At 43.0% G+C, this 25,645-nt stretch overlaps 1 protein-coding gene across 2 annotated transcripts in view; it reads right to left on the reverse strand.

Annotated features, from left to right (window-relative positions):
• Nucleotides 1-25,645, reverse strand: part of RNF123 (ring finger protein 123) — a 94,841-nt gene that overhangs the window by 44,854 nt on the left and 24,342 nt on the right. For both annotated transcript variants that reach the window (XM_082214485.1, XM_082214486.1), the window contains exons 13-33: nt 24,244-24,369; nt 24,036-24,128; nt 23,767-23,840; nt 22,315-22,432; nt 21,969-22,068; nt 21,382-21,443; nt 19,057-19,128; nt 17,582-17,702; nt 17,018-17,119; nt 14,648-14,754; nt 12,064-12,256; nt 10,828-10,973; nt 10,009-10,092; nt 9,147-9,254; nt 8,493-8,670; nt 6,468-6,542; nt 5,750-5,837; nt 5,391-5,478; nt 5,093-5,177; nt 1,469-1,608; nt 1,028-1,216 (exon numbers count right to left, since the gene is read on the reverse strand). In XM_082214485.1, the coding sequence (XP_082070611.1) occupies nt 1,028-1,216; nt 1,469-1,608; nt 5,093-5,177; nt 5,391-5,478; nt 5,750-5,837; nt 6,468-6,542; nt 8,493-8,670; nt 9,147-9,254; nt 10,009-10,092; nt 10,828-10,973; nt 12,064-12,256; nt 14,648-14,754; nt 17,018-17,119; nt 17,582-17,702; nt 19,057-19,128; nt 21,382-21,443; nt 21,969-22,068; nt 22,315-22,432; nt 23,767-23,840; nt 24,036-24,128; nt 24,244-24,369 (2,349 nt within the window). The remainder of the gene's footprint in view (nt 1-1,027; nt 1,217-1,468; nt 1,609-5,092; nt 5,178-5,390; nt 5,479-5,749; nt 5,838-6,467; nt 6,543-8,492; nt 8,671-9,146; nt 9,255-10,008; nt 10,093-10,827; nt 10,974-12,063; nt 12,257-14,647; nt 14,755-17,017; nt 17,120-17,581; nt 17,703-19,056; nt 19,129-21,381; nt 21,444-21,968; nt 22,069-22,314; nt 22,433-23,766; nt 23,841-24,035; nt 24,129-24,243; nt 24,370-25,645) is intronic.

Genomic DNA, 25,645 nt, shown 5'->3' on the forward strand with positions numbered 1-25,645 from the left:
CTACAGTGACCCATGCAAGCAAGTCCCAAGTGACACACACACCTTGCCCTCCCCATCTTTAAGCATCAGTGTCTACATCTGTAAGTTTCATGTTCTCCATTATTACCTAATGGCTAATGGCTGTAAGATTTAGCATCTTCACTCAAGTTGGGCATGTAATCTTGCCAGGACATCTGCTGATCAACTGTCTGGTCATTTGGTGGCCAGGCTGACCATGGACAATGGAAATGGAACATGCAAGGCTACCTGTCTGGGCCTTTGGAATCTGATATTGTTGATGATGGTTGGTGTTTCAGCTTTGTGTTGCTATTTTTCCTTAATGAACTTATAATTTTGTTCTGTTTTATATTATATTACATTGTAAGCTGTGCTGACAGCCACCTTGTGCTCCAATCTGGAGCAAACAGGTGGAGGGATATGAAAACATTGAAATAAATGAATGAATGAATTATTCTGTCTGTACTGGATGGGTCTGATGCATGGATAATGAAAACATGTGAGTATGAATTGATGCTTGACAGAAAATATGATTTACTAATACATCATGCTTTAAAAGCTTTAAGTAAACCGTAGGGGGCATTAAGGCATTTGAAAAATGAAGCAAGGGCTGAAGCCCAGAGAAAGAGATTCTTAGGAATATCATCGGGAAGGGGTACAGATTGGCTTATCCTTCCACTTCTTGAAATGTATGGCCGTCTTTACTCTGGAGTTCTTTTCCAGGAATAAATTACCAAAGAAGAAAAAGGGCAGTGAACTGGAGACCTTTATCTTGCTGCAGACATGCATACACACAATCTCTCAATAATCACTAACAGAGTAAGACAGTAGTGTGCGAGGGGAGGGGAGAGCCAGCCTGCAGTTTGTATAAGTTAGCTCCTAAACTTGCTGGTGACACATTCTTTTAGAATAATATAGTTCACACCGGAAACTGTGACTATGCCAAATGACAGCACCCACATCCTCAGCTAAAAACCTTTGCCCCTTGCCATGTACCCAACCTAATGTTTTCCTGAGGAAAAGTGAGTACCTGTGCAAGTCTCCTGAGTAATAGCTCTGATGAGGGGCGACTCCAGTCCAGGAAGATCTCAGGAGCCAGTGTGACTGTCATTTCCAAGACCCTGAGCAGGCTCACTGACAGGTCAAAGCACGTTGCACACACCTTCAACTGGCGACTGTCTACAAAGTTTCTTTCCAGGCGCTCTGCAGCTTGCTGGATCTGCCCAAGCAAAACAGATGCAGCTTAATGTAAGATCTGGAAGGGGGAGCAGCTGTTCTCTTCACACCCGCCCCTAACTCTCCCCCTTTTCCAGTTCATGCACAAGTCAGCTCAATCCCAGCATCCCACAAGAACTGTGCTGCAAACTGCTACTGACACTCAGTAAGGAAAGGACTTTTGTTTTTATCCTCCAGAATGACAGGCAGAGGCTTACTCCTTCAATCAGATTTATTCCGGATCCAAAACTCTCACCTCCTGAATCATGCCAATGAACTCTGAGAAGGCCCAGTTCAGCTGGTTAAGCACACTGTTGAGGAAACTGGGTGCCATTTCACGGTCACTCCGCAGCAGGTCCGCCATGTGTCGCTGCAGCAGGGTGGAGGGACAAGGCTCTGGAATGAAACAATAGCGGCTTCTTAAGAGGCCACACTACTGGAAGGTGCTGGGCAGCTGCTGCCCAAGGCCAGCCTGTTTCACTGCCATCGTGTGGAAATGGGGAACAGTTTATAAGTTTATAAGTATGTGCCCCTTTCACTGCATTCAGCGTGGTTTTGCCTCTCAAAAATCACAAGGAATTCTTGGAGCCTCCTCCCAGCAGAGGCCCTCTTTACAATAAGTAGAGGCGGCAGCTGCCCTCCAAGGCCAGCTCTCACACATGGACTATTCTGAGCCTGTCCCGTCTCCAAGGCCCGGAGCTCTTTGCCATAATGCCGGTCTGAATTAGCTGGGATGTGGTCATGCACATTTGCTGTCTCTCTGCAAGTAAGAAGCTGTGCCCTGCAACTGAGCTCAAGCCAAGCATCCCTCCTGCTCATCCCCACAATGCCCTAGGTCGGCTCAGCACTAATCTCTCCTGAAAGCAGCATCACAGTAGCTCCCTAGCAGGGAATCAGCACCCAAGACAGACAGTCCCACTCCTCTCTGCCAGCATGGCACATGTTCACACTTGTTTGTCCATTTCCGATCAGGGCGAGAAATCTAAAGGGGAGGAGGAATTAAACCCAACTCTTTTCCAGCCTGCCAATGGAACCCAAAAGCAAGCCCGAAACAGAGGTGCATTTTAAATTGTGTGTGTGTGTGTGTGTGTGTGTGTGTGTGTGTGTGTGTTAGCTACAGGAACTTTGCTAGCTCTCATTAATAAGTCCTCCTCATCAGAGTCTAAAAGGAGAGCCATTTGTTTCCTCACTTCCCTTAGACACAGGGGCTAAGGTAAAACTTTTCACAATGGAACTATAACCCAGCAGCAGATACTACTGACATCACTAGGACTGCAGCAGTGAAAAAAGAAATCTGAGATACACTGATGGCACCCCACCCCAGGAGCACACCTTACATCACTTTCCCCTCCTTTGGAACATGCTAGAGATCAGATGTAAACCAGGAGGAAGCTGTCAGGCAGAGTCGGATTATCTAAGCTTCAGTTTGGCACTGAAATGAAATCCCTGCCAAATGAGAATCCCAAAGTGACACACATGTGAGAGCACTGCTTGCTTTCAAGAGAATGCAGCTGAAAGGCTCACATCTGTGAGAATAAGATTTAAGAGCTCTTCTAGCCAACCTCTTAACAGCAGGACCTATAACTCAAGGCTCACAAAACTAGCCAGTAGAGGACTAAGCTAGAAGGATGTACGTGCATGTTCTCCTCTCTTAGGAGCCAGCCAAACAAAAGTTACTAAAGGGGGCCCTAGACAGGAAATGAGCATGAGTTGTCCCTTAATAAACTGAGGCTGGAGAGCAGATGACAACTAATCACTGGTGTGCCCCTAAATTGCCCATCAGCATTAGGCAAGCATAGCAGTAACTCAGGCACAAAAGGCGAGGGATTGTAACAGGACAGGCAGAGAGGTGAGCTGACTTTCACATTCAGATATTCCACCCCAAGTAATGGCCAGACCACACCTGATATGTCTTCCATTGTCTGTGCTCCAATCTCTCCCTGCAGCATCACAAAGACCTGAGAGAGAGGGGTGGACTCGGCCCCTCTAGGGCAGTGTCCCAAGGACAGCTGGTAAATAGGCTCCTTTCAATTAACTTGATATTAATTATTCATTCAAGTACACCTCAAAATAGCAGAAAGCAGGATCACTAGCCAAAGGATCCTGTGCCCTGTCTTAGACCTTTCGGAGCCACATGGAGGAAATCACTGGCAGACAGTGATGACCTTGCCGACACCTAGAAAAGTGAACCCAATTGCATAGGTGTCCCAAGATCATTCAATGACCGCACCCCCAGAGATGGAGTTTCATGACAGCCTCAGCAAAAACAGCCAGCTTATTAGCCTGCAGAACTGGGCCAGAACTGGAGCTAGCAGTTTCAGGGAAGCTGTATCTGCTCAACCTTTCTGTTCCCTGTTGTGTCCGTCTTTTCAGAAGGAGAAGTGTGTAAAAAAAAAAAAAAAAGTGGAATGGAGAAGAATAAAGAGGAAAAGGACAGTTGACACCACAGCCACAAGGGGAAACTGCTATGGAGAGCACATTAACAGCACCTACACATATTTGCTGTGCACTCGTAATATTCCCTCCAAACTAAAGGGAGATGCATACTTAACCACCCACCCTGAGGCACATTTGACAGGTCGCCATGACAAACATTTGGATGGCTCTTAGGACCATCACTTGGTGCAGCCAGACTCATCCCGCTTTATCTTTCTACCCCATCATTTCCAAAGGACTGGCTTGTGCACCAAGGGTGGGAGGGGAAAAGGCTCTACTAGAGGGCTATAAAACTATGTCACCACCATACAAAGGGAAGACAACAGGAAACTTACTCTGGAAACTAGCAACAGAGAGATCTCCTGGGCCCCCAAAAAAGCAGAAAAGAAAAAAGCAAAACAAAACAAAGAGAGAAACATTATAGATGCAAATTTTCTTAGAAGGGTCAAGCAGGTGTTACTATTGCCACCTTCTGCTGGGCTGTGAGGTTAGTCATTCTGTCCCGGCATTATACGCTCCCTCAGAGAAAGAGTGCAGGACCAACTCATAACTTGCCATCTACTCAGCAACACAGATGCCATCATTCTCTTCACTAGATCAGTAACTACAGAGGAGAAGCCAAAGCTCCCCCTACAGCTTGTAACTGGAGTCTCTCAGAGATCCTCGCCATGCTGGATATAAAGCCATTCTGAGTACTGTGGTAACACTGGGAGACCAGCCTGATTACTAAACCATGGCTGCCATAAGTGAGTGGCAAATGCCTCAGAACAAAGTAGGACTAACATTCACAGAAGAGGACTAGCTCAGAGCTGCAAGAGAAGCACTGCCTGCTGGATCCAATGTACCACCAATGCCGATCAACTTGATTTCCTTAGAAAAATCAATTTTACTCCTTAAAGCTATAACCTGGTGTGCCTTTGGGGATGCTTTAACACTTTGTCAATTTATGCCTGATCTGGCCATATGCTGCTAAAATGTTTTGTTTCCTATAAATATACACCAGAGCTTTCTTGGTCATCACCTAGTGAACCAGTGAAAACAATCAGGGTGATCACAATTATATGGAGGTGGGGTTTTTTTTAAGGTTTTGCACTCAAAAATAGAAGAGAGCTGGGTCAGGAAGTTAATAAGAAACTTTTCACCCTGAGTTTGCCACACACATTTAAGTTAGGGACAGAGACAACTTATTTATATTACATGGCATCAGGAGCCCTCTAGCTCCCAGACATGCTGGGTCCCAGCAGTTACACAGACAGGATCCACTGGTGCCGATTATTGTGCCAACAGACAGCAGCAGTGTGGGGGCACCACACAACAGGATCCTGCCCTTCTGGTACCAGAGTCAACAGCTAACCAGATTAGGATAAGCTCAGTTGCAGGACTGCATTTACCCACAAGCTGTATTGGCAAAGCAACACATCTCCACTCCCTATCCCCCACTCACTCTGCAAGCTGGGGAGATTGGCATCTTCTGGCTTGGTTTTCAGGAGGTGAGGAAGCCGTGTGTACCTGTATCCAAATCCACAGCCCTACAGGAGAGGGGGGGAAGGGAGAAATGTCTGCTTAGAAGACCTCGCATTATCTCCCAACAAGGAACATGGAGACCCTCTTGCCAGAAGCAGGTAACAAAGTTCAAACAAGAAGTTAAGGGAAAGTTCAAACACAGGGGAAACCACTGGTTTTAAAACTACAAGCTGGAAATTCTGAACAAAATGTGAAGGCAGAGGGTTATCTGTTCTTACTCGCCACAGTCGTACAAGGATCCAGTTGGTCTGGGCCCAGGGTCTTTGCTCATAGGGGGCCAGCAGGTTCTTCATCATAGATATTCGCCTGCCAGAGTAAAACAAACAAGTCAGCCAACCACCATGAAAACAGCACCAAGGTTAAAAAGTGGGGGTTCGGGAAGGATTCAAGGCAAGATGTTTAATTTACTTGAGAGGGAAGAATCAGAAGTGCAATGTGAGGAAACACGGGGAGCAGCAGCTTCCACACAAAAGGGATTGTAAGTATAGGAGTCATGCCTGGTTCAGAGAAGAAGAGAGAAATAATCCTCTTCCAGGACATATAATATTTTTCAGGAATGGTGAAACCAAGAACTTACTGCAGTTCTGGAATCCTCTCTACAGCACGGAGTGAGTGTGGGTAGCAAACATAGCTGGCCAATGCCTGCATTAGGGAGTCTCTGATGTCTGAATATGGAAACAAGACAGAATGTAAGTGGAGTAGGGATAATAGGGACACAGATTGCCAGAAAAATACTTCAGATATTGTGGTGCAATTGCATACTTAGGGTTGCCATACGTCTGGGATTTCCTGGACATATTCAGAACACTGCAGTGGGCAGTAGTGTCTGGGCGGAAATCGGAAAAATGTGCAGTAAAATTCAGACGTATGGCAACCCATGTCAGTAGTGCCATTGTTGCTGATTTTCCATAAATATAGCTCAAATACTGCATTTTTTGTGATTTTGCAAAAGAAAAAGAAAAAGAAAAGCTCAGCAACTTTCCTGTCTGGATTTTCACAGTGTGAAATATGGCAAGCTTAGCTTACTACAGTTACAGGACTAGTAAGCAGGACAGGATATAAAGACAAATGTCAAACCCAAAAATAATAATTGAGTTCTGCAATGATCTGAGGTGTTAAAAACATTAGAAACAGAGACCCTTACTATTCAAGAAGTATCAAGTAGAAATAAAATAAAAAATCAGCAAGCATGAGCTTAATTTTCTTTCCCCCAATCACATATGCATGTGCGCACGCATGTACACACATAACACCTACAGCCCAGCATGACCTCTGGAAAACAGGAGCTGCCTTACCAGTTCCCACAATCCTTGAATCAGCAAAGTGCTTGGCTAAAATGGCAGCGAGGTGAGTCAAAGTCTCTTCGTAGCCTGAAAAGAAAAAGTTCAGAATATCAGGATGCAGGAAAAAAAAAACCCACAGCTATAGGATATAGCAGCTGCAGCAGAATGAATTTCTAGAATGAGCTTTCAGATTTACAGAGAGAAAACACGGTCCAAGTATGGAGGATGGGCTACCACTTGTCTGAGTCTCTAGCAGGCAAGTCAGGAATCCAGCTTAAAGTTTAAGAGAATGATGACAGGAAGTCTGCACAGCAGCATTTGGTGTTGCCAACTTTACCTTACCACTTAACCAGAAGCATCGGAAGTAAGTGGGAATGTCCTTAGAAGTTCTTTTACACACCTGGTCAGAAAGCAGCCATGCAGGCTGTGGACTGGGTTCATCCCTTTAAGTAGTATAGGCTTTCTGAGACATGCAGATAATCAATACAGGAGTAGCAGTTGTTGAATCTGATAAAATTAGCCTAGACACTTCCCTACAGTTGAGCAAATTCTTAGCAATAATATACAGTAGTCCCTTTGTATTAGGACTAATACCCTCATAACGCAGCTAAAATAGGAATACTGAACTGTGTTATGGAGCAGCTTTGGGGTAGACAGAAGAATAAAGATTGGGGAAATTGTAGATGGGATGGGGGTTAAAAACCTATTTCCCAGTGCTGTAGCTCTGATCTAAAATCCACCACAAGCTTTCGACATTTGAGGTGGGGGGGGGGAGGGGACAATCCAATCACAGATCTCCTGGTGTCATATCTGGTTTCAACCCCAAAATGAAAGAGATTGTGGCTCTCATAGAGTACCATCTACAGAGAAATGCAGTATGCTGAAATACACTGCCTCACTTCCAAAAAACTTGCAGCCAAAAAGGGCTCTTGGCAGAGCAATTTCAGATGGAGGAGTTTGGAATAACAAAATAGATCTTCCAAACCAGTTTTCATAATTACATCTCCAGGGCCAGACTGCACAACGCCTGCTCTGACACAAATGACAGTATTTTCTCACCCTTCACAGTACTTCAAAAAGGAGGAAATGTATTTTGCATATATTTCCAAAACAACGTAACTGCAGGCTGAGGGCAGAAAACACAACCCAATCCAAAATCAGAGAGAACAAACAAGCATAATCACTGGAATTTGAGGAGGCAAAAAAATGATGTAAGCAGGAAGGCTTGATTTGTATGCTTTGCTTGAGCAGTTCTTGATAGTCAATATGATGCAGTTGTTTAACATAATTACGCCATGAAGTTGCATAGTGAGAATGGCTATTTTCTACATGTTTTGCTACTCTTGCCCTGCAAAATTGCTAAATGACTTTTAATGAAATTCTAAAAACTGTACACAAAGGTCCTTTATGACTGCAACCCTTCAAAAAGGGGATCACTAAAATTACCAGGCGCTGCAGTGTTTCAGGGTAACACCACTCAGATAATGTATAAATACTAAAAAGTTATTAGGTTTAAGGTTAGGCAGTCAGGCTTAATAGCATTTAATCAACTTCAGGATGCAGCAGCAAACAATGCTTGTTATAGCTTGCACTAGGCATTATCAAGATGAGAAACCCGGTGACCCAGACTGTAGTTTTGTGTGTGTGGAGGGCAGGACAATTGTGTGAGCAAGTTAAACAGCACCTAATGTGATTAGAAAGTTGAGTACCACTCAAGAGTATCCCCAACTTTTACTCAACAGTAGACCTACTGAATTAATGAACGTGACTAAGTTAGGTCTATAATTTCAATAAGTTTACTCTGAGTAAAGCTTGGTTGAATACTACCCCACAACACAGCCAGCACATTTTCAAAACACACATTTACAACCACTAGGGCACGTTAAGCTAAGGTTCTTTGCAACCCAAATTCTGTGCAGCGTGCAATATTCTGTGTGGAGTTCTTATCCCTTTTCTCTTGTGCATTGAATTCTATACGCAAAATTACAGATGGTCCTGCTCAGAGGCCCTCTCCGGTTCCCTCCTTCTCCTCCTCACCTGGAAGCTCTTCCATGCTGTTGACAGGACTGAAGTAGTTCTTGAGAGCACTGTAGCTATTCATAGCCACACTCAGATAAAATTCTGGCATAAAAGCAAAGAGCGAACCAATCCTGTCTCCATGCTCAATAGTGCGGATGCATACCCGTAGCAGCCAGTATATATCTTGCATCTTCTCCTGAAAAGAAGCAATTCCTAGTCAGTTTGTATCTCAATTGGCATGAAATAATATACCTAAGTGCAGGGGCAGGGAACCTGTGGTCCAGCAGATGTTGTTGGACTCCAATGCCCATCAGCCTCAGACAGCATGGCTAACCATCTGGGATGAGGCAAGTTGTAGTTCAGCAACACTGGGGGGCCCACAGGTTCCCCACACCCAGATCAGAGTAAATACTACTGAGGAAATAAAAGAAAAGGAGGTCAACAATTTTGTGCAAAAGCAGGAAAAATGCAGATGAATTCACTGCTAAAACGCAAGATTTTTCTTTAATAAAAATGAACTTTACCAGGATTTATTAACAGAAGTACAACATACAAGACTTGGGAAGAAATGGTACAGCTCTATTCAGCATTGGCCAGGCCAGAACTGGAATTTATGGCCCAAGCTTAGGTGAGGCACCTCACTGATATTATATGTACTACTTTCCTTCTCACCTTTGAATAAATGGTAACGTTGATCCAAGCAAGTCGGCGACTCAGGTGATTAAGTTTCTCTGAGAAAACCTTCTGACTTTTCTCCAGTTCATCATGGATGTCTCTTCTCTGAATTGGACACAGAGGGTGGGGGATGAAGAGCAATGGTGCATATGTTTTCCTGCTTTCAGAAGCATGTACACAGCAAGTCCAGTACTTCACAAAAGCCTTACCACAATCACAGGATGTTCTTTTAATGTTCAGGAAAAGCATGAGCTGCCATGGTCTGCTTCCCAAGGGGGTCATCCTTACACAGAGATCGGGTATACCATGGAGTCCCAGGCACACTTTGGCTAGCTACAGTGCACACAACTTTTTACACCTAGCAACATCCAAGGAATCTTAACAGGAGGCAGTCTTGACACCAGTTCCACATTAGACACACCACCACAGAAGTTGAGAATCTATTCCAGTGGTACCTTGGAAAGCAACTTCATTTAACAACTGCTCACACATGAACAGTGTAACACAGGAGACAAGAACTGATGCAAATTCATGACTCCCCTTCCACAAAGATAAAAACCATGTTTTGATGGAAAGGGAGCCAAAATCTTGCAGGAGTGTGTGGCTCCGAAGTTTACTTTAACACTCAAGGTGTCGTTGTTGTTTTAATCATTAATCATTAACTACACAAAACAACCATCCTATTTTAGCTAAATGGAGAATTAGCCACCATTGCTTCTCAGTCTGCCTTCAGAAAATCAGTGAGAGCAATAGAGTGCTGCTCAGCACCTGAATGATTCTCAAGAAAGAGAACAGCTTGCAGGCAATATAGGCCTATTTTAAGGGAGAGTGAATATAACTATCCCCGTGTTATTCTTACCCTCTTTGGGCATCGGCTAATCTTTTCTTCAGTGTCTTTCAGTGCCATAGCATACTCATTCACATCATCGGAAACACCTACCATCTAAAACACAAATAAGGGTCAGTAGTACCAGCTAGAGCTTTTCTGTACAGGTTATAGCACATACTGGATTATTTTCCAAACACTTAACTTGTGGCAGCATCAATACATTGCAGGGCCCAACTCCACAATGAGCCCCTCCCACCAGTCGCTTTCCTGGAGACAGATTTTCAGCTGACGGCCTATAGCAGAACTACGTAAGATGGCAGCAGACAGACCCACACCTCTGAAGGTGGGAGACTGCCAAAAGGCAGTAAAGCAGCAGGAGGCAGGGCAATTTCCCACAGAAAATTGGCAACTCTTGTTCTGTCAGCCGCTATCCCTGCTAAAGCTCTTCTCCCTCAAGGCTATTCCCTTGCAGCTAGACTCACTGCCAATCACAGATCTCTGCTTTGGGAAGGGGGAAAGAAGCAGCTGCAAGTGGGATACCAGTGAAGGGAATGGGGATCAGCATCCCTTCTCACACCTGCTACTCCTCAGAAGGAAATACATGCACATCTATTGTGTTACTGCTGAGTGGTGGCCAACCATGTTCAGAAAGTGCAGGTCTGCCACCAAAGGGTGTAGTTCCACCCAAAAGCAGAATGCAAGCAAGCATCGTGAGCTGGTATGGTGGCTGCAATCAAAAGCGCCCCACCCTCTCCCAGTGGGCCATGGTGTCTTTGTTAGTGTGAGTTCCAATCCCAGTTGTGAGAATGGGACAGGACTGAAAACTCCCCTGAAATGAATCCTGCTCACCTTACCAAGCTGCTGGTGCACGCTGAGGTTGTACATCATGACTATTCCATCCAAGATTTCCAAAAGAGAATTCTCAGTGATTGGTTGCTCTGGCTCTTCGGCAGGTCTCCCCAGTAAAAGGCCCTCATTTCCATGGCTGCCTTCAACTGTCATAAAAACAATGAAACATCCATCACTGTGAAGAAAATGGAACTAAGGCTGGTCTGGTATTCTCTCTTTTTTAACCATAAAGTTTTGTTAGCCTTTCTGTTCTGAAGGAAAACTTGAACAAACAGCTACCTCAAGTCACCAGACATTTTAGTTCAGCTGGTTCTGTTTTGAGGCATATGGACTATGTCTTTGAACCTACATTTATCCTTCTGAGCCTCATCATCCTGCAGTTTTGTTTACTAAAATAATTAAATATAACTTATTTAACACTGTTTACTCCCAGATCATTTGCACTGGCTACACAGTTCTGTTGCTTAGAAAGCACATAGCTTGAATTACAATCGTAGTCCTTTACAACAAATCCAGGCATGGGCTAGCATACAGGTAGAAATCCTTTCCCTCAGTTAGAAGGCAGAACTTCGGGCTGAAATTATCTACCTACCAATAAATAATTATTAGAGGATCACAGAGCGATTTGCAGCATAAAAACACAAAAAATGCCTAATAACAAAGAAAACAATAACCACTATGACCCTACATTTGTTATCATTTTGTAAACACCTGATCATGTTGAGAAGTCCAGTTGCTGTAATGATCTAAGCACTGTAAATGATTCAAGAGAGCTCTTATCTACAGTACCAATTATGAATTTAGGATGGTTGAGAACAATGAAGAACAGCTACAAGATACAAGAGACTTGCAAGACTATTGCTACCTTCAGATCTGGACCATTGTTTTAAAAAGAAAATGTTAACAAAATTTACCCAAACCCTACACAACCTGGAAATTACTGAATACATTAAAATTAAGGAACATGATTGGCAGCCACTCTCTTCTCATGGATTTCTTTGGAAAAACATTATTGCATAATATGTTTATGAAGAGCAACTGTCTGGAATTATAATGCTATTTCTGGAATACTACCACTCCCTCCTCCCTCCTCTCGCCTTGTATCCTTCTCCCCCCTCCCTTTCTTGCTTTGATCTCTTCTCTCTTTTGTTGTTATTATTATTGCTTTTTGTGTATTAGAAAGGATTATATATATATATATATATATATATATATATATATATGCACACTACTCACTGTCCTCCTCTGTCCGTTGTTCCATGTTCAAGGTACGAACTTTAACTTTCTCCAAGGCACCTGGTGACCGCCTTGGAGTCATAAGGCTAACAGCTGCAGTGCTGAGAAAACGGTTAGCCCGCCCCAGGGTGGGTGAACTAAGCCAGCTTGGTCTGGCCAAGGCACCTCCAATTGCCAGTGCCGCAGCTGGACGCTGGGAAAAAGAGAGATTGAGAGATATGAAGTAATATTTGTTCAGCTCTTTCTCTAACGGGGAAGAATCAAGCTGGTTTGAATCATGCACAAATCTCCTTTGTTCTAGTTAGGCTCATTTGTAGGACAAGTAGCTGAAATATTTCCTTCTCACTCATGGTAACCTAGAAGAAGAACCAGGGTCTCATACAGGCAAGCACAGCACAGGCAGATATTCAGGACAGGAAAACTTTTACTAGAGAGCACAATTTGTACCCTCGTCAGTTATTTCAATAGGGTGGTTTTGAACTGACACACAACCCAGTTTACACAATCCACACTGCAAAATGCATCAGCTTGATTATGTATCAGCTGATGACTGGAATCAATCTTTTACGGGTCCAAACAGCAACTGGAGTGAAAGAATCAGCACTGGGCCAGACGTAATGGCAATACTGAGCTATCCTGTGCTGTATGCTTCCAAATTCAAGGGACACAATATTCTTTACAACATGGTCTTATCAGAGGGTGCAGTCACAGATGGCGAAATTGTGCTCACATTGACATCCCTGTGAACTAGTAGACAAGTATCAACCATTCAAATTTCTTGGGCCCAGCATGGGGTATCCTTCCGTATTTTTAGGAGTGGGAAATCCTGACCACCTATAACCTTGCCCTTGAGAATCCCAAGGAGATAGAACTTTAGCCTGCAGTTTCTAAAGAGGAACACAAGACAAGCTGCAAGGCAACGTTTGCCCACGACATGAAGACAAAAATGCAATTGAAGCCAAGCAAAACAAAAGAACTTTTCTTTCTTTGCACAGAGTACTTTCTTTAACAAACTGAATCCTTGAATTCCTCATCTTATCAGGCCTTGCATCACACTGTGTCAACAGTTCTCAAAGTTCTCAGAGTAGTAGCTGGTCTTGAGTTTCCACTGAACTTTTCCTGGGGTATATATAGAAGAGGCCTGAAGCCTTTAAAAGCACCCCCCGCCCGAGCTTTTCCCACACTTTACTGTGCTCTACAGATTTAGTCACCAAGTCACTATGGTGGCTGCCCCTGCCAACCTTTGGGAACCATCCTTCCCCCTAACATAAATATCTGTTTTCCTGAGTTTTCTGCAAATTATAGATAATTTGGAAAGGGGAATCTTTCGCTTCGTAGCAGGCTTTTTCATTAAGCAGAAAATGGAAGTAGAGGCTGACACTGCTTCTCATGTGAAGTGAGATAAAACCCACCCTCTGCTAGCAAGGGCAAGTGAAGTCTTGAGACAGGACTTTTCTGTCATTTTACATCATGCTTTAGAAAAGGCAAGAAGTGACGGGATCCCCCTTCATTGCTTTCCCCTTCTATATGAGTTTGTTGTCAAGTGATCCCCTCTTGTTCCACACCAGCCATTGGGGAAGGAGAAAGCAACAAGGGGGCCTCCACCCTGCTTCTTTCATTTCCAAAGTCTTACAGGCTTCATGCAGGATTTTTGTAGAAGGCACTCACTACGTCTGCAAATCCTGCCATTTCCCCAAGTTCTCTGTGTTTGCCAGGAAATTCAGGACAGGGGGCAGGAAAGAGGAGATTGGTGGAAACCATAAACAACAGGTGACAACTGTGCCAAATCAACACATGGGGCCTTCTATATAAAATCATGTTGCAGTTTCCCTTATATTTGTTTCTGATATTAGAACCTCCCGACTCAAACTGCAGAGTCATCACTACAATCTTTGGCAAGCCCAAATCCTGACTCAGATGTCTGTGTTAGGACCAACGGCAACTAGCATTCAATCAGCATTCTTGGCATTCTCAGGTTAAGAGTGTAACGCTGCTGACTAATGAGAAATGCAGAGCTGTTGGAGCTTTAAGTGACCATCAGATCTTGCTAAACAGAGAACTCTCCATTAGCCTGTAAAATTCTGGGCCTGCAGTAGAGCCAGCAGGGTTAAAATTAATATAAAAGACCTGAGAAAATAAAAAGGTCTTTGCTTGGCACTGAAGGAGAATGAAGCAGGTGCCAGGCCAACTGCTTTGGAGAGAGCATTCCATCACTGGGGTCCAAACACTGAGAAGTCCCTCTCCCTGCTAGCCTCCCACCTCAGGTAACTTTGTTTTCAGAACTGTCCCCTGGCCTAAATATGTCTGATTATAGCCCCTTAGAGTCAGGATTTTGGGCTGGATTCCGATGTACACTTTGCTATGGCACCATTAGACTGCTGTACAACCAATACGTTCAACACAAATCTTAGAAAGGCGAATTTCTTAGGTACAACGCATAAAAGTCTCTCTTTACTTGCTTCTCCCATCCATTCAAAACAAATTTCTGCTTCCAGGAGGTTCAGTGCTCCTCCATCCTTCCTTATAGACTCCATTGACAGCTGCCTAAGTTAAAACTCATTGCACATGGCATTGTTAGGCTCACTTGTGCTGTTGACACTGCTGACTCTTCATCTTCATCGAGATCATCCATTGTCACCGCCTGAAGTTCTGCAGGGTCAATCAGAATATTTGCCTTTGAAGCAAGCTCATCTGTATGAATAAAATATCAAACATATTCACTGCTAGGTATAATTACCTATGCACATTCAATTTACCACATGCCTTATTTTCAGTATTCTTATTATTATTATTACTGTATACCCCACCATTTTCCTGGTGGGACTCAAAGCAGCAGTACAGCTACCAGAAGCTCAAAGTGCAACGCATCAGAAGTGTCAATACTGCTACTGTGTCTTCACTAAGGCTGCAATCCTATGCACAGTGGGACTTGCTGAATTCAGTGGGATGTACCTCTGAGTATACACCCATAGGACTGCACTGTAAATGATCAGATCTGGTGGCAAAGGCATAGAAGAGGATCAACGCTCTTCCCAGCCATTTGTCCACTCAAAAACTCCCCCAAAGATAAAATATACTAGAACCTGTATTTTTTTTTTATTTCTCAGGAAGAAAAGCACCCGGAGAGGCCAAATTTGAGTGGAGAAATAGCTGGGAAAGAAAACGCTAAAGCATCTGTTATGCACTTTTTTAAAAAAGGTATCAAGTGGCGTGGGACGGCCCATTGCCAGTAGTCATTCTATACAGACTTAGAACATGCTGTGAAAAATCAAATATGGTTAGGTATGCATTTTTGGGTACAGAAAGTATTGATCTAATGTGTAGAGACCTTTTCTATTCTAATTAATTCAAGAAGCTTCTGGAAGCTTCTCTGTGTGATACAAGCTGGAAGTTTGTAGCTGACAAGCAAGATACTATTCTGTCTAGAAACAAGCAGAAGATTCCTGATGTTTTGGTTATTCCTTCAGAGAAGATGAGCAGCCATTTCAAACTGGTTCTGTTATCTTTTTCTGTCATGTTGACTAGAAGAACAGGCCAGAAGGAGCCGGAGTTTCTCTTTTCTTCTGGTGTGGTGGTTTGTATATAACATGCTTAGTGCTAAGGTTTCAGTCTTATTGTAAGTTATTGTAAGTTTAAGTTTAGTCTGCTGCAACTGGATTTCTTATGGATTGTGCCAACCTTGAAGACATATGGATTTGTGACTATTATGCTCATTTACCTTCAGTAGTAAAGCTCTGCTGGATGAAGAATTAATTGCCTCTGGTCTATTTTTTGGGAATCCTGCAATGTGTTTCAAGTTTTTACTCTGCTAACTTTATGATGAAGTCTGCTCTAGATCAATATGAGCAGTACCAAATAACAAATATGCTTTCTGACACCTATACACACACACACACACACACACACACACACCCATATTGTTATGCTTTATTGTTTTACCTATAAACAGACAACTGAAGGGTAGTATTTTTTTTAATGACTAAAATAAAATTCTCCCAAATGCAAACTGTACTTTTTCCAGATCGTGTTACTGATTCTAATAGCTATTTCCTTTTGTGTACATTTTGCCTTGGAGGCTGCTCCCAAGGCAGAGAAAGGAGCATCCAGACCCTAGGTGGAATGGACAAGTCAGTCCAATAAGAGCCAAAAAATTGGGTAGGGAAATCTTGGGTCTCCCCCAGGGTGAACAAAAACAAGATTCATAAAAGGGTCACACACAATCTTCAAAATGTAATTTGGAGCTTGTATTTCATATTCTCTTATCTCTACCAAGCAGATGGCCAAGCAGCCCCAGTGCCCTAAAGCCTGGCTCTGCTGATCTGAAGAGCACCTGAAAGAGGAAGAAGCAAGTCCTAATTGGAATCTCACAGGCCAAGAGGCATTAGCTGCCACTTTATCTTCAAGTCCCAGGAGAGCAGTTCTTGTTTTTAGCTTCAGAGGCCGTACACATATCCTTGAAGAGGACTGAGCTATTTAAATTAGCTAGAATAGATTTGCATGTAAATTAACAAGTCAAAAAAATTACCACACTTATGTCATGGCTGCTATTTGATAATCAAGTTAAAATACATAGTTTTAAAGGAAGGTCACAAGTGAAGACAACTAAGCCTTTGAAGAAGATGCCAAGTTAGCACCTGCCTGTTTGAGCAAATAAATGACATTCTGAGTTTCCAGTATCCCTAGTACAGTATTTAACAAAGTGAAAATAGAAAAGGACCTTTCTCACCTTGCCGGGATCACTTAGGGGACCTAGAAACCAGCAGGCTTCTGAGTCCAAGTACCAGGCAGAACCAAAGCTTTCACACACAGATACGTAGCTCCACAAAGAAATGAAGCTAATTCTGTGACACTCCTGCCCATCTTTTACTTCCCTCAATAATTTGCTCCTGCAACAGATTTTCCACATCATATGCTTCCACATGAATTAATGGAACACAACAAAACAAGCACTTGCCTTTGAGGGTCTTCTTGAGATGAGACAAGAGTCCCCCAAGTCGCTGGAGGTCAAAGTAATCCACCTTCCCATTATAGAAGAGCTGAGGGGGGACATATGCATCTGTGGGGAAAGATGTTTTATATGCATTTACGGAGAAGGCCAAAGAAAGCTAATCTTCAATGAGTGCAAATAATCAGGGCCACAGTTACAAGACATCCACCTGCTCTAGCCAACTCTCCCTCTGGTATAAGGGGGAAGAGAAGTCAACAGAGCACTGAAAATTGGTACTGAACAAAGAGAGCTAAAATGCATTCACACATAGCCCCTTTGAGGGGCTATGGCAAGGCAAGCATTCTGATGAAGATGACTTTCTTCTCTGCTACATGTCTGCACAACAGTGAGGACTAGGTCCACTTTTGGATGGGCATTGTTTCACTGTGGGATGCAAAATGTAAGAAACGTTGTCTTGAATGTCTCTAATTTTGCATTTTTGGGTGAAGAGATAGAATTTGGTTACACACAACTCCAGAAATTCCTGGATACCAAAACCAATATTCCCATTTGTGCATCTTTGGAAATTACCTTCACTGCTCATTGCTAAAGAGTTCTTCATGTTGTACTCATCCCAGTAATGTTTCAAGGCCGAGATGAGTCGATGCAAGAAGCACACCATATACTCTGGAGGACACAGCACAGTCAGATTCTAAGGACAAAAAACGACAAGGCTCTACTGTTAACAGAACAGTAGAGGAGCCATGCTGAACTGAGCTTCTCCATCCCCTCAGATGGGTGTGATGCACACCCTTGCCTATAGCATTCCCCAGGCAACACAGAACATTTCCAGTAACTGACAGAGTCAATATCCATCACTGATTCTCACCTGTTTCCCAACAAGAAAGAGCAAGCACGAATCTTCCCTTCAAAGCATAGTAGCACAGTACATCAAGAAAAGAGATGATGAGGCAACCTGGTGGCCCCAAGGCATGTTAGCAAGCGCCAGTAAGCACATTTCCCTCACTGCCAGAAAAGACTGGCACTGAAACAACAGAACACTCCCAGTCAGGAAAGAACTAAAAGTCCATGTCGGAGAGGTGACACCTTCACTTAGATTTACTGAGAGACCTTTAAGGCATGGCTGAGTGTGCTCTGCTAAGCAAGACTCAAAATGACATACTAAGAAAAATTGAATTCAGGAACCTTCAGTAAGTTATGCAAAGTTTTAATTAATTGAATAGAAACAATAATTCATTGTAGTAATGGACAGGGGCATCAAGTCCTATAGGGTGACAAAACCCTGTCCTCTGACTATTGAAAACTCTGACAGCTGCATTATCCCACTTTCCTTCAGCTTCTGTGATTTCACCATGATTTGCATTTAGGCTTCAAGACCCACTTTTAAAACCAAGACTTCTGTTCAAGAATGTGCCATCAATACAAAGTGTGTGCTAATTCCCCACAGATACCATTTCTTTTATGAAGTTATAACTTGACTGCTCTTCCCTTCCAGGTATCTTAAGCTATTTCTTTACATTCTGTTAAAAAAGATGAGATTCCTAGCATAATTGTTCTGCCACCAATATCGTAGGAAGGCAGTCAATGGGGAACAGAGGTATAGGGATATAAGGGGGGGGGTGGAGGGTCAGAACTGAAGCCTAGCTTTGCAGATCTGAAGAGCATTGTCTGTCAGAGTGAAGAGAACTGACATTGTCAGATAACAAAACCAAACTGAATAGAATGTAAGGAGTGACCGTGTGTTCGTATTGCATGAGTTGAGGGGCCTTGATAAAGAAATCATTCACTATGAACTCGACACCTTGGTAAACCATTGATGTGTGGAAATTTCCTAATTTCTGCACAGGAAAAACAGTAGTATGGAGTCCATCAGCCCAAAATTTAAGAAGTCATTACACACTCAACAAGGCACCTATACTGTCCAAGCTGCAAACATGTCTGCAGCTACGGCTTCTGACAGATATAAGATTGTGTCCTTCTTCAGACTCTCCAACAGAAAGTGTGACAGAAGTCAAAGTGGAATGAAGATACTGTTCTCAACTTACCCCTCGGTTGCTGGCATTTTCCTGCAGAAACTTGCGGAACTTATTTAGAAAGATGTATCTGGAAGCTCCTCCCTGAAACAACCAGTGTTTAAAGTCAGTTGAGTTCCATTAAGGTGAAAGAACAACCTAAAATTACAGTATTTCTTAGTTTTGCCTGAATTATGATCATTTGCTCATTTGATTTGAAATTTGCCCTTACAGGTAAGTCATAGAATCATAGAGTTGGAAGAGACCACAAGGGCCATCGAGTCCAACCCCCTGCCAAGCAGGAAACACCATCAGAGCACTCCTGACATATGGTTGTCAAGCCTCTGCTTAAAGATCTCCAAAGAAGGAGACTCCACCACACTCCTTGGCAGCAAATTCCACTGTCGAACAGCTCTTACTGTTAGGAAGTTCTTCCTAATGTTTAGGTGGAATCTTCTTTCTTGTAGTTTGGATCCATTGCTCCGTGTCCGCTTCTCTGGAGCAGCAGAAATCAACCTTTCTCCTTCCTCTATATGACATCCTTTTATATATTTGAACATGGCTATCATATTACCCCTTAACCTCCTCTTTTCCAGGCTAAGTCCTTAAAGACAAGTGTATACATGTATTCTCATAACTTGCTAGACTTGCACTAAGCTGAGGGAATTGCTGTCTGCTGCTGTCTTGTTTCAAACGGCTGTTTTAAAATAAACTGGAGTTCAGTTTGAATTGTATATCTGGTTTTGTTATTACCTATTACTGCTTGTTTTATTATGAGCTGCCCTGTGGGTTCTACTGGGCCACATAGGCATTATATAAATCGATTTTTTAAAAAGAATTCTCAAGAGCTGCAACATCAAGTGATGGCCATCACAGACCAAGAACCACACACAAACCTTTTCATTAGGATACACACTTCATAATGCAGCCTGCTTTGGGGTGACATCAACTGGAGCACTGTTGCACTTGTGTTTTTGAGTTAAAGAGATCCACCTCACATGATTGGTTTTGAAACATCAACGGAAGACATTTTTATTTACCCAAGAATTTACTGTTTAAAACTGAGAGGCTGAATACTTAAGCAGTAACAGTATGAGTTTCAAACTGATTTTTTTATTAAATTCTTTATATTCTAGATGCTTTGTGGGGGGTTTTGGATGGTTGATGTGTGTTGTTTCCAGCTCCTCTGGAAGTTTGGTGATTTACAAATATCCTAAATAAATAAGTCACCAGTCATTACTTCAAAGACAATTCCTCTTCAATGGAGGCAGCTCACATGATCAGTTGTGAGTCATTTAGTGATGAGGAGAGTGTGATATACTGCACATGCATGGATGAAACCTATCCTAAAGTCAAGTTACATAGCAGTGTTCTTTGGCTGCCTATCCTCACAGAAGTCACCTTGTATGAATGCCCTGCTCGCCTCCATTACTAGCTTTTTTGGCTGCTGTACAGAAATCCAGTTCCCTAATCAAGAAGTCCATTCAGGATATGTACAGTTCCACACTGCCATCATTTGGTCGCCAGTGCAAAGGAGATGTTCATAAATCATTTATCTAGGCCTTTATTAGGAGTCCCACCTAACCGCATTAGCTCTTAGAAATTCCACTCATATTCTCAGCATAATCATTTCACACAGACTCATGAGATGCCAGGGTACTGGGCAGGAGTCATTAGCCTGTGTGCCCTGTATCCAATAAACAATGTTGTCAGGTTTAGAATTGTACCCAGTAGAGAAGATCAGCTGCTAATAGCCTAATCTGAGCAAACAGCTTCTAGTGTACAATAGTTTGAGCCTCCTCACTACATTTAATATCAGGCTATCAGAAATGAATGTGGTATTCATTTGTTACTATTACAATGATTATTTATTATACTTCTTTCCCAGCCATCACCAGAAGGTACCAGAACTGATTTATATTGCATTATAACAATGTAAAAGGTAAGACAATTTACAATCAGAAGAAGACAGTGGGTACAACAGAATATATAATTTAGGTGCTAGATGCCAGGGTAAAGTGTTGAGTCTTCAACATATGACAAAAGCTATATAATAAAGAGTGTCAGACACATCTCTGCAGGGAAGAAATTCCACGGCTCAGGGGCTGCCATGGAGAATGCCCTCTCCCGGGTTTCCACCTCCTGAACTTCCAAGTGCCAATCTTAACAAACAAAAGAGGTTTGTACGGAAGGAGACAGTCTTCCAGATATATGGGGCCTCAGTTTTCAGGTGACTAAATCTTGTTTTATGGTGAGATGCAGGCAAGGCCCTTTGAGGATACATGACAACCTCAAAAAGCAAGCTGCTCTCCAGTGTGACTGAAATACTCTGCAGATAATATATGCAATCATCCTTACCCCACCATGGTCTTTATTGTTCAACAGCAACTTCAGTATCTGCACTTGGAGTTCCTCCACCACTAAGAATAAAAAGGACCGGAAATAATAAACACTGCGTCAGGTAGCAGCCATCACCACATTGCTACAGAGAAACTGACAGTGGCCATATTCAAGCCCTGCATAGAAACTCCCAAGAAGAAACTGACTTTCCCAAATTATTATACACATCAGTTTGTTGAGCTACACTTCCCAAGTGGCTCTGGACCGTCTTTGGAATGACAGGAGGTAAAAACATTATCAGCGGAAAACTTAGTGCTGTTTCTAAATGAAGTTACTAGTATTGCATTTGCAAGCAGGGGTGCCAATGGCACCTGTAACACAGCACTTCCCAGCTAATATTTTATAGCATTTGTTTATTCAAATATTTCAAATGTGGGTGTCTTGGTACAAAAGGCAGTATACAAATGCGATAAATTAATTAATCGTGGCATGCAATTATTTCTCCATTCTCTGGGAAAGCTGTACTCTAGGACTGATCAATATGGCTTCATGCCATATTCTAAATTGCCCATGAGATTTTGAACGCCACTATCCCATCCTCAGACCTTCAATGCGTTTCTTGAGTCGCTGGCATCCTCTTTCATACGCTCGCCTCCTCAGTCTCTCCTCAGCAGTCTCATCTTTTATCTCTTTACTTTCTTTGCCCTGTGTTTAAAAGAGACGAGGTTAACAGAGTTGTTAGCAGAAGCCAAAAAGGATGGACAGGAAGGGCTGCAAACGCTCATGAACGCAAACACAGCTAATAAGAGAATGCAGCTGTATAAAGGTGCTAAACAAATGGTCATTTGCATAAGCTATTATGTGCAGAAAACACCTAGATAAAGCCAACATCTCTGCAGTTAAGCTAGGACAGCCCTTAAATCGACCAGCAGTGGGCGCCATATTCCTCACCTCTTTGTTGAAGCGGTTTGGCCACCAAGTGGTGGGAATGAGCTCCTGTAAACCAGCCTCCTCCACACGCAAAGGACTCTTGATGTAAAAAAACACAACTGAGCGGAGCACATCAAATCTGCAGAGAGTTAAGGGAGTTGTGTGGTAGTTCATATAGATGCACCTGTGGGATCTATGTCACAAGCAGCATCCCTGCAATAAGTTAAGAATAACTCCACACAGGACCACGTGAAAAAAATTAGATTTCCTGAAAACAAGTCAACTCCATAGGGTACTTGGAAGCTATAATGACTGTATCGTGCAGCAAGAAGGGTATTTGGGGGGAATGAAAGAAGAGGTGAAAAACTGTGAAAGGAACGTCTGCAACTTTTTGCTTATTTTCATGAGCTTCCAATGCATTGAAGCAGCTATCCACCCCACTTCCCCCATGTTAGCAATCTGCTGCTGAGACCACCTTGTGTATGTTCTCAAAGCTGTTATAGAATTTGTGCTTTTATGGTCGGTCTCGAGTGATGCTACTGAGACAGAAGCCACACCCTTCCAAATAATTGGGATAATTACAAAAGGCACATGGGGAAGGGAAGCAAAGGAATAATGATCAGCTCATACATAGATGTTATTTAACTATTGTCAATGAACAGAGCATTTATCTAGCAGGGTAGTCCAGGTAGGTGTATAGTGTTGGAAGAGAGAATAAGTGAAAAATAATCCTCTGGGCATGCTGGCTGTTCCATGAATGCAGCCAGTCTACTTTTGGAGAACACTGGGATCAGATTTGAATATTAAGGGGAGAGACCCCAGCTCCGTGGCACAACAAACACTTGCCTGCAGAAGAATCCGGGTTCAGTCCCTGGCATTGCCAGTTAAAATATCAGGCAGCAGGTGATGGCAAAGACCCTCTCTGCCTGACAGCCACTGCTAGTCAGAGCAGGCAATACAGAGTAGGCAAAAAAAGATGGTGGCAGTGGTGAAGTTAACAAGAAGCAGGGGTTATTTTGGCTAGTCTGGCTGCCTCTCTCTGGTCCCATGGCACAGAATATAGCCCAAGTTATCACGGTTATATGTTTCCCTGAAAGTGAAAGAAACTGAATCTGAATGTATGCAAAGAATGGTTGATACAGTAAAGTGTGATCTCAAGGACCTCAGAGTGAAGATGCAGCCATTTTGCCTTGGTCAAACCCTTCCTCTCCAATTTGTGCAGAGGCACTCCTGAGCTGCATCTGGTAGTAAGGAAATAGCAACACTGAGATATAGAAGAGACTAGGGCCTCTTAAATTTAGCTGCAGGTGTGTGCAGTCACAGGAAAAAAAGAAACCACCTCCTGTTACTGGGTGGTGCTTCTCTAGGGCCTACACATGAATCTTTTTATCTGTCTGAGCAAGTTTGTACCATCAGGGGATTTGGATGTATGTGAAAAATATTGCGTCTTTTTAAAAAAATAAAAAAGGATACAGGACATTGTGAAGCAGGTACTTCCTGGATTTCTCATGCTTCAGGATAGCAATAGTGAGACGGAGGTAGTGAATCTGGATAGAGAAGAAGAAAAAAGGGAAATCAAGATAAGCTGAAGTGATATGTGAGGAAGAGCTCTTAAAACAGCATATTTAAAATGTCTTACAACATTTGCAAAGCTGTAAGCAGTCAGCCAAAGCAGCTCCCCTCTCACTGCGTGAACTTTGTTCTTAAGGGTTTCTACCGGTGTTTAACAGAATAATACTCACCTGTAAGCCTAGATCAGGAACAATGGGAGAGAAGCGGTATGCCCTGAGCAGGGACATCAGCAGCTGCTTGAGGCATTCATGCACTTCGTAATCCTGAGGGAGGAAAGAAACACTTTCTTACTCAATAGGAAAGAAGATACTGGGTCAGGGAGTTCCTCTGGAGAAAGGAAGCTCTTTCCTTGAGAGTAAAAGCACTCCAGTAGCTCACCTCCATGAGAAGCCACATGAGATCCAACAACTGCTGTATAAGAGGGTGCGCTTCCACAGACCCTCCTCCTTCCAGGATGCTGAGTAGGAAGTTCATGAGCACATCTTCCACCAAGTACACTTTGCACTGCAGAAAAGAATTCATTAAAGCAGAAGACTTAACAGACTAGCTTTATCATGATGCTGCAGCAGAGTCAAGAACAGTGAATACTCTGTGCTGCTGCAGCTCTGAGGGGGCTCACAGCAGCCGTTTCCCTAGACTACATTGAGAACTCCAAGGACAGGTTGTCCCACATCCCAACAATGTCCCTTTACTCAGGATCCACCTTCTCACTGGTTTCCAAGAGCCACTCCCCCCCCTCAGAATGTTGCTATTTCTTTATTATTTATAAACTATGTTTCCATTTTAAAAAAAAATACAGTAAAGTAGTTTACAGCGTACAAAATTACAGTAACAGCAATAAAAACATCAATAAATAATGGTTGGTAAAAAGAAATTCACAGTGCAAAGCTCTCTCTGAATGACACCATTTTTAGACTTCTAAAAGAAGGTAGGAATGATGCCTGCCAAAGCTCAAATGGCAGGGAGTTCCACAGGGCACAGCCTTCCACACTAGAGGCTCAGTTCATAGTAAAGGCTGGCTGAACCTCGTGGTTGTGGGGAACCACAATAAGTGCCCCATCAGAGGATCTCAGTGGCCAAGGTGGAGCGTAAGGGATCAGATCGTCCTTAAGGTATTTTGGGCCCAAATTATTTAGTGTTTTGTGAATTGACAGAAGAACCTTGAACTCTGCCCAGCAGCAAACTGGCAAAAGATGTTAATGATAATGATAATATAATAATAAATAATAAATGAAGTAGTAGTAGTTGTTTATTATTTATACCGCACCCATCTGGCTGGGATCCTTTGCTTGCTGGTTAATCTACTCAAAAGGAGTGAAGTGCACAGATGCACAGGACAGACTGCAGCACTCGCTGTATGTGAGCACTGGAGTTGGAAATGCTGGTGCTCGGTGGCAGTGCACATGCTTTGCATGCAAAAGATGCCACATTCAATCCCTGGTGTCTCTAGGTAGAGATGGCACAGATTTCTGTCTTTAACGGCTGAGCAATGCTGCCTGTCAGTGGGGAGCCTTTTTCATCCCGAGGGTCACACTCCACCTTGGCCAATGCTTTGTGGGCTACATACCAGCAGTGAGCACAGCCAAAGCAAGAATGGGTGTGGTCCAAGAGGATGCAGCTACTCAAATCTATTATATGCTCCCCTACATATGTGTCTATACCTTCTCAACAGAAAACTATTGCTCCCCCAGCAATTAGGCCTGACCAAAGCTTTTTTGAAACCTAATTGCTAGATAGGGATGCTAGTGATCTTTGTGGAGATGGCCGCTTGAGAGAGGAT

This window comes from Podarcis vaucheri (genome assembly GCF_965113315.1).
Source record: "Podarcis vaucheri genome assembly, chromosome: 2".
Taxonomy (NCBI): Eukaryota; Metazoa; Chordata; class Lepidosauria; order Squamata; family Lacertidae; genus Podarcis; species Podarcis vaucheri.